The sequence below is a fragment of the Borostomias antarcticus genome, assembly GCF_949987555.1.
Source record: "Borostomias antarcticus genome assembly, chromosome: 14".
In the NCBI taxonomy this organism is placed as follows: Eukaryota; Metazoa; Chordata; class Actinopteri; order Stomiiformes; family Stomiidae; genus Borostomias; species Borostomias antarcticus.
Genome location: NC_140247.1, coordinates 22,279,965 through 22,292,498, shown reverse-complemented (window position 1 = coordinate 22,292,498; position 12,534 = coordinate 22,279,965). Strand labels below are relative to the sequence as shown.

The window sequence follows — 12,534 nt, the reverse complement described above, 5'->3', positions numbered from 1 at the left end:
ATTACTCACGTTATGCACTTTACTCACGTTTTTATCATAGGCTCACATTGTATGACGATTGATTGAATTTGCCATCTGTCTCTTGTTGTGTTGCGTATTGCTGTGTCGTTCTATGTTATGTTGTGCCGTGAGCTATTAGATACATTGAATTTCCCCAAGGGGATTAATAAAGTAGGCTATCTATCTATCTATCTATCTCTATCTATCTATCTATCTATCTATCTATCTATCTATCTATCTATCTATCTATCTATCTTCACAAGCACCTCTCTCTCCATGTAACACTGCAGCTGGAGAGACCGTGTCTGTGTCTAGAATATATGCACCGTTTGGTTGACAGCCATCCAGACTGGTGATGGCACAGAATTACAGCTGTTTCCTGCCCCGCCCACCGCCCGTCTCAGCGTGGTTCGGTCCATTATGGCCCAGGCGGTTGGAATGTCACTTATAATTGAGCTTTTACCGTGTCCAGCGGGAGCAGTCATGTGTCAGGTAAGAATGGGACTGAGAAGAAGGGAAGGGGAGAGAGACAGTGGTAGGCAGTGTGCATGCAACAACAGAAAATGTGAGTGATTTGTACACTAAAAGTAAGATAATCTAGGTATATGGTCTACCAATGGTGCATGTATGCAAGTGGGTACATAAGAGGGACTTTTGACTTGCATTGACTCCTGAGGAAGATTAACTTCCTACAGCAGTTACAAAGCAGCAGTTGTACACAAAGTAGAGTCTGCATTCATTTTTTATTTGGGCTTCTGCAACCACTACCTACATACCTACCGCCTGTCTGGCTCTATACTCAGGCCTGGCTACACTAGAGTATGCCAGCAGCCACACACCTGGTACCAATGTCTTATAAACAAATACTGATACGTGAGCTCCCCCTACCGGCCATTTCGTCAACTTGCAATATGCAACATATCTAAAGTTGCCCAGAAGCAAACAAGGAAATAGAAACTTTACACGTTCATTGTGGCTAGACGCGTTTTTAAGATAATGGTTTGTGATTATGATACTGCGCAATTGAGGAACAGGAACGGACTCATGCAAAAAGAAAATAATTCGATCAAACTAGGACAAACTTGACTGATGTCACAGAAGACGCCGCATAGAAGCCAAAGTTGTGACGGTTTTGGTGGTTTAGGGCCGTGCTATCACAACTAAACCCTGTTCAAAACGACTGTTTCCTAATTTTCGTATTGCTTGAGTATGTGAGTACAGTCACTGCACTGCAATTCGACTGGGATGCATTTCATGGTAGATACCGAATGTAACGACGTGAGCCGCGTACCGTAGCTAGGCTAGCTGTCAGAGCTAGCTGGATTATTTAGATGGATAATCATTTGAGAAGTTGACCGTAACTGAGGTTCGGAATGGCAGACGTAATTTCGCTGAGCTCCGAGAGCGACCAGGACTCAGACGTCGAGGTTGTAGGCATGTACAGTGACACTGAAAGGACAGCCGAGACAATACCATTCATCAGAGGAGAATGGGTGAATCTTGCTGCCTATGCACCGGTAAGTTCGCTAACTGTAGCTACATGACAAGTTGTTTTATAAGCAATATGCTACCACATTATGTACGGACAGTTTAGAAAACCGTATTGAGTATGTGTCCAATGCATCCATCCATCCGTGCATGCATGTGATGAATATGTGTCCCATCCATCCATCCATGCATGAATCAGAATCCATGTGATGCTGACAGCTAGAGATGCGTGCACGTGCGGCCTGTTGTGGTTTGGGTCTGGTCGCGAGGGCGTGGTTCCAAACCATTACATCCACGCGCCAAACCCAAACGTTCCATAGGTTACAGAGGTAGCCAGTCCTAACGGCTCCTGAGGTAGGTAGCCAACGGCTCCTGAGATAGGTAGCCAGTACTAAGGGTTCCTGAGGTAGGTAGCCAACGGCTCCTGAGATAGGTAGCCAGTCCTAACGGTTCCTGAGGTAGTAGCCAGTCCTAACGGTTCCTGAGGTAGTAGCCAGTCCTAACGGTTCCTGAGGTAGGTAGCCAACGGCTCCTGAGATAGGTAGCCAGTCCTAACGGTTCCTGAGGTAGTAGCCAGTACTAACGGCTCCTGAGGTAGGTAGCCAGTCCTAACGGTTCCTGAGGTAGGTAGCCAGTCCTAACGGTTCCTGAGGTAGGTAGCCAACGGCTCCTGAGATAGGTAGCCAGTACTAAGGGTTCCTGAGGTAGGTAGCCAGTCCTAACGGTTCCTGAGGTAGTAGCCAGTACTAACGGCTCCTGAGGTAGGTAGCCAACGGCTCCTGAGATAGGTAGCCAGTCCTAACGGTTCCTGAGGTAGGTAGCCAGTCCTAACGGTTCCTGAGGTAGTAGCCAGTACTAACGGCTCCTGAGGTAGGTAGCCAGTCCTAACGGTTCCTGAGGTAGGTAGCCAACGGCTCCTGAGATAGGTAGCCAGTCCTAACGGTTCCTGAGGTAGGTAGCCAGTCCTAACGGTTCCTGAGGTAGTAGCCAGTACTAATGGCTCCTGAGATAGGTAGCCAGTCCTAACGGCTCCTGAGGTAGGTAGCCAACGGCTCCTGAGATAGGTAGCCAGTCCTAACGGTTCCTGAGGTAGTAGCCAGTACTAACGGCTCCTGAGGTAGGTAGCCAGTCCTAACGGTTCCTGAGGTAGGTAGCCAACGGCTCCTGAGATAGGTAGCCAGTCCTAACGGTTCCTGAGGTAGGTAGCCAGTCCTAACGGTTCCTGAGGTAGTAGCCAGTACTAACGGCTCCTGAGGTAGGTAGCCAGTCCTAACGGTTCCTGAGGTAGGTAGCCAACGGCTCCTGAGATAGGTAGCCAGTCCTAACGGTTCCTGAGGTAGGTAGCCAGTCCTAACGGTTCCTGAGGTAGTAGCCAGTACTAACGGCTCCTGAGGTAGGTAGCCAGTCCTAACGGTTCCTGAGGTAGTAGCCAGTACTAACGGTTCCTGAGGTAGGTAGCCAACGGCTCCTGAGATAGGTAGCCAGTACTAAGGGTTCCTGAGGTAGGTAGCCAGTCCTAACGGTTCCTGAGGTAGTAGCCAGTACTAACGGCTCCTGAGGTAGGTAGCCAGTACTAAGGGTTCCTGAGGTAGGTAGCCAGTCCTAACGGTTCCTGAGGTAGTAGCCAGTACTAACGGCTCCTGAGGTAGGTAGCCAGTACTAAGGGTTCCTGAGGTAGTTAGCCAATACTAATGGTTCCTGAGGTAGGCCGTCCGTGAAAACCCTCTATACGATATTCAGCTACAACGTAAGAACAGACAAGCGATCATATTAATGATAATATAAGTTAGCCGACCACAGTCGCCTGACTATCTTGTTATGTATTGTATTTTGCATGCAACTGAGTTAGATAGAAAATGGGCCAGCAGTGTTTCTCAGTTTAACTTCTAACGCTACAGTTACCTAGCATAGATAACGTTAGCCAGCGTTAAGTAGTGAGAGGATGAGCTAACAGTGAATGTGTGTGAACGTTGTTGTAATGTTAAACAACATTATGTTGTTTATTTGTACCTCCAGTTTGTAATAAACATCAAGGCTCATCCATGGTGTCTGCCGCCTCCCAAAAGACGCAGGAGAAGAGAGTCCACTGGCTCTGTAGAAGTGTTGGAAGTGGTGGACTTGTGTGATGAAAACAGCTTGTCAAACGAGTCGGGCAAGGAGCCATTGAGTCCTCTGTCAATGGGAGGTAAAGTGATAAAGGATTTTTTTAACAAGACAACAAGCTTGAGTCCCTCTCCTCGAACAATTGATTCAAAAGACCGCTCTCCCGAGGGACAGGAACCTCCCAAGAGGGACTCCAGGGTTCCGGAAGGGCACAACAAAGACATCCTAGAACCCTGTCAGGTATCATTGCTGCACAAGGATTCATTGACTGCACCAATAGACCTTGAGGGAAATGAGAGAGGAGCAGACAGAGATGTTCCGAACAGCCGTGTAAAATCACCAAGTCTGTCTAAACCTGAACACACAGAGGAGATTCTCATTCTGAGAGGAGATTCCGATTCTGAAAACGGGGAGTCGACGGCTTTGGCGTCACCAGATCCCACTATGGAACCTCGAGAACCCCCGGGTCAGCTTGAACCGCTCGAAGGTAACGTTAGAACAGTTCCAGAACGTCCAATCTCCCTGACTCAAACCTCTGATCTTCCTCACCCTGAACCTCCACAAAGCCCTCCCTTGAGGAATGCATATCACAAGCCAGGAACCCAGTCTACATTTACTGTAGGCTGGTTACAGGAGTCGGAGAAGAGGGATGAACCAGGAACTCCACAAACACCACAGGATAATGCCCTCTCTCCCACCCCTCGGGCCCTATATAGCCCCTCTCACTGTCCAGACGAGGCAGACCCACCGGCCTCTTATGCAGCATATGAATCTCATGAGACTGACCTTTACTCGCCTACGCTCAGCCCCTTTCAGTGGTCTTTCTCTCCTTCTCGCTCCCCTGAGGACCTAGCGCGCTGTCTACACCACAGGGACCTCGACTCCAGCATCTCGCCTACCAGCGACACAGGAGCAATGCTTTCGGGAACTCGACGGCAGGAAACGGCACCCTGTCCTCGGTCGCGGCCCTGCTCTCCCTACTCGCAGTCCCCAGGACCTGACCGTCATCAGCCCCCCCTGTCCTCCCCCCTAGTTCTCCGGCAGCCAGCCCCAGACTCAGCCCCCCTGTCCCCTACCCCCAGTTTAGGAGCACCTCCCCAGTCCCACAGCGTGGAAAGCCAGCCTAACCGGACCCCCTCTCCCGCCTCCATGGTTCCACCAGCCAGGGAGGCTCCAGAGCGCCAGTTTGCCGAGCCTGATCTGGCCATGGCCACCAGTCCCGCTTCTTATGGCTGCAGCGTCCACAGCAACGCATCCGACGTGGCGGACAGTACAAAGGAGACGGACGTGGAGCAAGGGCCGAGGTCCCCAGGAGCCAATCACAGGGCCGGGCTGGCAGGCCAGAGCTCTCTGCTTTGGGCGTCGAAGGAGGGGAGTCAGGCGGAGGAGGAGGAGGAGGAGGAGGAGGAGAGAGAAGCCGGGGTGGTTCACAGGGGTGTCAGTCGAGAGGACAGGCGTTACGTCTGCCCAATTCATCTCAGGAAAATGAGACAGCTGATGGCCGGACCACTTCAGTGCCTGGTGAGACAACATGTTTTCTGTCTGTCACCCCACTCCCCTCCCTCTCTCAAATGTACATTCAAATAACCCGTCTATGATCAAATCTATCTGCACAACACACTCTTAAACCATCATATACCTTTAACACCCCGCCTTTGTACCTTATATTTTATAGATTGTAATTTTTTGTGTAGTTCGTAACTTGTGTATTGTAATTACCTGTAACTTTTGAGCACATCACAGAGCCGGCAATAACATTTTACTGTGATTGTACACCGTACGTTTGGATGTGACGAATAAAGATTGATTCTTCAATCTTGAACCATCCCCTGCTCCCTTTTTCCCAGGAGGACGTGGAGGAGGAGGACGACGGCTTTGGCGCCCCGGAGCAGCTGTGCAGACAGAGCCTGAGTCTGGTGTACAGCACCATGGAGGAGAGCTATCCCGAGGGCACCCTGCAGCTGCTGTCCGACCTGCTGCACCCGCGCTTCTACCCGCCCAGGGACATCACCGCCCACCTGCTCAGGGACATCCTGCTGGACCACCAGGCCCCTCGCTTCCTCTGCCTGGAGGCCTACGCCCTGCTGATGAGAACACAGAGGTGAGGGGGGATACCGCCTTGTGTGAATCCTTCCTTCCTTCCTTCCTTCCTTCCTTCCTTCCTTCCTTCCTTCCTTCCTTCCTTCCTTCCTTCCTTCCTTCCTTCCTCTCTCCCTTCCTTCCTTCCTTCCTCTCTCCCTTCCTTCCTTCCTTCCTTACTCCCTTCCTTCCTTCCTTACTCCCTGCCTTCCTTCCTTCCCTTCTTTCCCTTCTTTCCCTCCTTCCTTCCTTCCTTCCTTCCTGTACCACCTCACCCTCACAGTTCCTCTGCTTGGAGGATAACACTCTGATGAAGACACAGAGGTCATGGAGACGACCTTTCCTGCCTGTCTGCCTTATCAATGTCAATGTCATTTGATTTCTATAGCACCATTCATACAAATAAATGTAGCACATAATGCTTTACGTAAAAAGAGATGGATACAAACATAAATCATGTAAGTTGTGAGAACAGATTTAAAAGAAACAATAAAAGCAAAATAAAAAAATAAAAAAATATTTTTTTGGCAGGCCATACAGGAGAGCGTTACAATAGTCCAGCCTGCTAGTAATAAAAGCATGCATTAGTCTTTCAGTATCAGTCTGGGACAGGAAAGGTTTCACCTTGGCAATGTTTCTTAGGTGATAACATGAGGTCCTTGTCACATTCGTTATATGGGCCTCAAAGCTCAGATCAGAGTCCAACACGACAAGTTTCTTGCCTGGCATTTCATATTCAGTGACAGTGTTTTTAAGTGCACCGATAGTCTCTCTCTTTCACCTTTTTCACCAATGATCAATACTCCAGTTTTGTCCTGGTTTAACTGGAGGAAGTCCTGTGACATCCACACTTATGTCAGCAGTACATCTTATCAAACAGTCAACTGAGCTGTAGTCGGGGGGTGTGACAGAAATGTAGAGCTTCCTTCCTTTCTTTCTTCCTTCCTTCCTCCCTCCCTCCCTCCCTCCCTCCCTCCCTCCCTCCCTCCCTCCCTCCCTCCCTCCCTCCCTCCCTCCCTCCCTCCCTCCCTCCCTCCCTCCCTCCCTCCCTCCCTTCCTTCCTTACCTCCCTGACTCCCTCCTTCCCCCGCTCCCTGTTGGATCACCATGCCCCATGCTTCCTCTGCCCTGAGGCCTATACTTTGCTGATGAGAACACAAGAGGTAAGCAGGGTTTTTCCTGCATAAAGAATTACAAGGCAGCCACTTCCGTCAAATTTTGTGCTGCCTCCAGCTCTCGACAAAAAGCAAAAACACATAAGACCTGCCAACCTGTACACATTTTGCATAGTAGGTACAAACGTTTTGTTTTCCAGTCAATGTTTCCATGTTGTTTAAAATTTTGCGACCTCAAAATATAAATGGGAGTATTTGTGCGAGTGCGCATAATTGTTAAGGGGCAACCTTTTTTCCATTCAGACGATTTGCTAGTTACACACTTACGTGCGGTGTTGTTCGCGGTAGTGGTGAAAACAAAAGTTTTCCTCCAATGACTTAAGCACCTAAACAGCCATATCTTGACTTAGGAGGAGAAACAGGGTTTGGACTGGGACAAAGCACCATGATGAATGAGATCAGGTTATCAAGCTCAGGTTATCGAACAAACAATGCTTTCTCTATGGGAGTGTGGAGCCTCTTCTCTATTCATTGCATACATAAAACCGGAGTCGGTGTAGCCTACATGTTTGGCCTGACAACCTACATTATAGTCACAGTGAGTTCCTTGATGTGCCCTCACAAATGTTCTAGGCTGTTTATTATTTAAAAATAAATACACACAATGAAATTGGATAATGTAGGCTAATATAGTTAGGCAGACAGGCTAATCCAGCACACATTGGTGCATCCTGTAGGAAATTCACCAGAGTGCAGGAAATTAAACTTTTGATGCCCACAATTTCCTGCTTAAGATGCCACCTTTACCTAATTTTGAGCCAGGAAAAACCCTGGTAAGGGAGACGACCTTGAATGAGTGGTCAGAAATGACCGCAGTCCGTACTGCCTGCTAGCCTGCCTGCCAGTTCTTATTTCCTCCCATCTTTCCTTCCTTCCTTCCTTCCTTCAACATCGGTATTATCTATTATCATTAGGGCTGGGTATCGGTACTTGATACCTTGTAATACTGGATCGAAACAAACTGATACAAAGTAGCATCGAAACGTCTTCAGTCAAACCAGTACCTCATTCGATCCTTTTTGTATTGAGATCTAGGAAAAAAAGACGTTGTAATGTGGTCCAATCACCGCAAGCGTTCTTCAGTTTAATGCGACGCGTGATTGGCCCATTACGGCAGACAGCTACAATCCGTCCGGTAAAAATCGACTGCAACTGCGAGTTGTTGACACAGTTTAGCACGCTGAGGTAATGCCACCAAAATGCTCAAAGGTATGGTTATACTACTCGCCTGGCGTATGGTAAAAATAAATGCATTACCATTACCTAGCTAGTTAGCATTAGCAACCCTACTGTAATGCATTGCTTAGTGCATTGGTTACTTAGTGGTAGTTTTAACTTCTGTAGCAGCGAAATGTGTTTAGGCTAATGTTATTAACTAATGTTATGCTTAATGTTAAGACCCCCCTAGGCCTACTACCACCACAACTGCTACTGCTGATGTTGCCACGCCCAGCAGCAGCCTTGACACACCGTTCACATTAGCTGCAAGGTCACGGATGACTAAAAAATGTGTAGTCACTGTCAGTGGTTATATTGTCATAAATGCAGTTTGATACTCTTTTAAACACTTTCAAAATGTATTCTTGTAAAAAATATTTGAATGTGGGAGGATTGATGGCATTTTACACAACTGAATGCTTCCATTCACATGATGGTTATGGAATGGGAAAAATGCAAAAAAGAAATTTAAAGTATCGATTGACGTATTCAATTGGTATCGGTATCACTTTAAGGGTACTGGTATTGGTACTCGTATCGTAATTTTTTAAATGATACCCAGCCCTAATTATCATGGAAGGTTTCTCTCATCTGCCGGCCTATACATGGTTCTAGAGACTTTGAGTCTAGGGGAGCTCAGCAAAGTCTAGGGTTGACAAGTGAGATGACTAGACTCTCATTGCAGACACCACCCTGCTGATTGGAGCACTATTCCATGGGACTGGGAGCTTCTGACATCAGTCATGGCTGAACAGGTAGGAGGCTATTGTAGCGCCTCAGAAATAAAAACAACCTTAGTATTTAAACTTTGTTTACAATCTCACAACATTCAAGGGGCTTTTAGCAGATCCCCTTACCCAGGGCAATGCAGATCGTGTTTTCCATATCACATGCATGGAAAAAGAAATGTGTCATGGCTGTACTCCATTATCTCTAGGACCATGCTAAGAGGCCCAGCAGTGAGCAGGTGAGCATGCTAATGCAGTACGTCCTGCGGACGCTGGAGGACGACTTTCGGGTCAAACTGTCCCTGTGTGACCTCCACCACAGCATCGCCAAGGCAACCCTGTCCTGTGAATCAGGATGGGTAAGGTGAGCATGTCGTCCAGGGGATTACTTCCTGTTTGAAAGTGTCACACTTCCAAGGTAAACCAGGATAAATTCATAGTAGGTACGGACTGTTTTGCATACGTATGGAAGCAGGAATCCATCAGAGAGTACATTGTAAGTGTAATGCTAACTACAGTGTATTGTATAATAATGAAAGGGAAAGTGTCTTACTGTCTGTATATGTTTGCCTCCGCTCCACCAGTGATGTCATCAGCTGGCTGATGGCTGTCATTGTGAAATCAACAGGGGACAAAGACAGCAAGGAGAAAGGTGAACATCTGAAGTGAGTTCCACTGGACCAGTCCAGAGAACATTCAATCACCCCACACAGCAAATGAGAACGTAGACATACAGTAGGTGCCCAATCATAGGATAGAGATCAGATTCCTCTTTTCTGTTGGTGTATTCACCTCATTGGAGAGTAATGGTAAATGTACTGCACTTATACAGCGCTTTTATCCAAAGCGCTTTACAATGGCCTCTCATTCACCCATTCACACACGCTTTCACACACCAATGGCGGCAGCTGCCATGCAAGGTGCTAACCTGCTCATTGGGAGCAATCTGGGGTTCAGTGTCTTGCCCAAGGCCCAAGACGTGTGGACAGGAGGAGCTAGGATTCGAACCGCCGACCCTACGATTCTTGGACGACCCGCCCTCCTGAGCCACAGCCGCCCCCTGAGAGTGATAATACTCATTGATGTGTCATCTACCTCTTTGTCACTCTGGCCTGTGTAGAATTGTGTTCGTCCTGCAGAAGATGCTTGCCTTGGCTGTGGAGGTAGACGGTTCCCCTGCTGTCAGCTCCAGCAAGCTGTCCCAGAGGCTCTTCCATACCTGCATCAGCACAGTCACACTGAGAGAGCACAGGTGGGGGTTTGGGGGGTGCAGAGAATGTGAGTGGTTTGACACGGGGGAATGTGTCACTGCACATACTCTGAAAGAGATCATCAATCTCTCTCCTCCTTTCTCTCAGCCTGCATCATGGACATCCATCGGATGGGATAAGTAGATGAGGAAGATAGTGATAGACTGCTAGACTACGGATACTATAGTAAATTGTTAGTTGGGGACCCTTTAAATGTCTAGCGAAGTACCTAGAACTGGAATGAGGAACTGATTAGCACTGATAAGACACTGTAAGGACAAGCGATTATAAGAATTCCAATATACCTGTATCCGCACTTGTTACACATGGCTAATAAACTTTCTATTCTATCCTTGCTGTCCAGGATGCTGTTGCTGGAGACCTTGGAGAGCAGGCTGCTGAGGTGTAATCTGGTAGAGCAGCTGTTGGAGCACGCCTGTCCACAGAAGACGACCACTCCCATGTCCTTAGGGCTGATGTTGCACTTCCTGAAACACTGCTGTCTGACGCCGGACCCTACGGTGAGTATCAACTCCGATGACGCTTCCCGGTGGTGTAGATGTGACTGAGGAAGTGGGTAAAGTAGGCTCGCTACAAGTCCATGGGAAAATGGTATCTCCCTATATCCTTGGGTTCTCTCAACCATGCCGCTACCTAGAATGGAATGAGAACAACAGTTTTCAAGACCTGGTGTGAGTCAGTTAGTTTACATTGGTTTCTGTCTTCCAGGATGGTGCAGAGAGGTGGCGGTGCTGGGATGAGCTGGTCCAGCTTCTCTGGATGCTGCAGCTTAGCCATGAGGAAGTGGTCAGAGGTGGGTCATATACCAGGAAGGAACAAATACAGTCAGTGTGCAAATTATACTGAGGCTTTTGGGGGACCCCTGTTCAGCCGATGAAGTCAGCGAGACCCTTTCTTTTTGCCATTCATTTTAGTGCTAATACTTTTTCAAAGTACTTTAGGAGCTCACTCTACTGGTAGTCTACCCTACCACCGTCAGCATTCACGATAGAGTCCAGTGATTGGATGATAACACAAGTTGTGCGTGCAACAAGCATTGAAAAAAACATTGCATAGATTTCCTCGTAATATAATTGTAAATGCACCATCATGGAATTCTAAATAATATGCATCATACAGCATAGCGTAATAGGCTAATTTACATATTTAATGTGTCATTTTGAAACGGGCGATATAAGCAGTAGATTGTAGCATCGTATGATAAAATAAGTGCATCAATAGGCAACATGAAGATATTTAATTTAATTCCTGCTGTAGCCTACTTTACTAAGCTAAACATTGGCAATAAATTGTTTCATAACTTGAGTGTGTGACATGTTCCACTCTCTGAACTCCTCCATGGCTCCTGGGCATGCCGAGTGTTTTGGTTAGAGAGCACCTCCTCCTCCATAGAGAACCAGCACATCGTCCTCTGGCGTGTAGGCCACTTTCAGTTTGTAATGTTATTGTTAAGCACCTGTTTATTGCAATTCGGCCGATACTCCAAATTAAAAAATATCAATATTTTAAAGAGACCTCCCCTAATTTTCCTATTTGGTGATTTCAGAGGAGCTCTCTCCTTGACTCCCCCCTTTATTCACACTGAATAGTCACTTTGAACAGTTTTGCATATACAAGTGGAAATACATCATTGGTACAGTACATGCCTTAATCAGTTGCTGCATAGCAACATAGTTGCAGATCTTTGTTGATAATGTGAGACGTAGTTCTTTGTGAGGAGACCTGTAAAAATAGTGTTGTTGCACATAGTCTAATCAAATCATCTCACGATTTTGGGTTCACACACAAGTAGTTCTGTGCATGCTCAAACGCAATACCGTAGTGGACTGGTGGCTACCACTCCACTGGTAGGATAATATTTCAGCGTGAAATATCTGTTTCTCGAGTTGGCAACCCTCTCCATACCTCTCTGCTCTCCAGGTCACCTGCGCTGCCCGGTCGTAGAGCGAGCAGGTTCCAGCCGCGCCCCCATCCAGACGGTTAACGCAGTGTCCCAGTCTGATGTACAGGAAGCTGTGGAGAACTTCCTGTCTCGCTCGCAGGCTGACCTGGACCAATCCCTGCCTCAACATGTTCAGGAGTCCCTCACCTACCTCCAGGAACACCTGATGGACTCCTGTCAACAATGATGCCAAGCTGTGAAGTCTTTGAGTTTGAATTGGTTCAACTGGTTGTTGATTTGTATTTGTTTACAAATTAAATAATTGTTTTTGCTGGGTTGTATTTTTTGATATATATTTGTTTACAAATTAAATAATTATTTTGCAGAGTTGTATTTTTATTTGTTAATTTGTATTTGTTTACAAATGACATATTTATTTTTGTTGAGTTTTATTTTTAGTTGTTAATTTGTATTTGTTTAAATATGAAAGAATTATTTTTGTGAAGTTGTATTTAAAATATATATATATTTATTGTTATAAAACACTTTTGAGTCTGTTTTTAATTCATACTTTACATACTTACAAGCAT

The 12,534-nt window shown here is 46.9% G+C and overlaps 1 protein-coding gene across 1 annotated transcript; it reads left to right on the top strand.

Annotated features, from left to right (window-relative positions):
• Positions 1-1,037: 1,037 nt before the first annotated feature.
• simc1 (SUMO interacting motifs containing 1) lies at positions 1,038-12,240 on the top strand. The gene is made up of 10 exons (XM_084448630.1): positions 1,038-1,517; positions 3,505-5,112; positions 5,439-5,692; positions 8,749-8,818; positions 9,001-9,155; positions 9,376-9,456; positions 9,912-10,043; positions 10,406-10,562; positions 10,771-10,855; positions 11,983-12,240. Exons 1-10 carry the CDS (start codon positions 1,374-1,376, stop codon positions 12,189-12,191), a joined length of 2,895 nt encoding a protein of 964 aa, XP_084304756.1. The 5' UTR covers positions 1,038-1,373; the 3' UTR covers positions 12,192-12,240.
• The last annotated feature ends 294 nt before the right edge of the window (positions 12,241-12,534 follow it).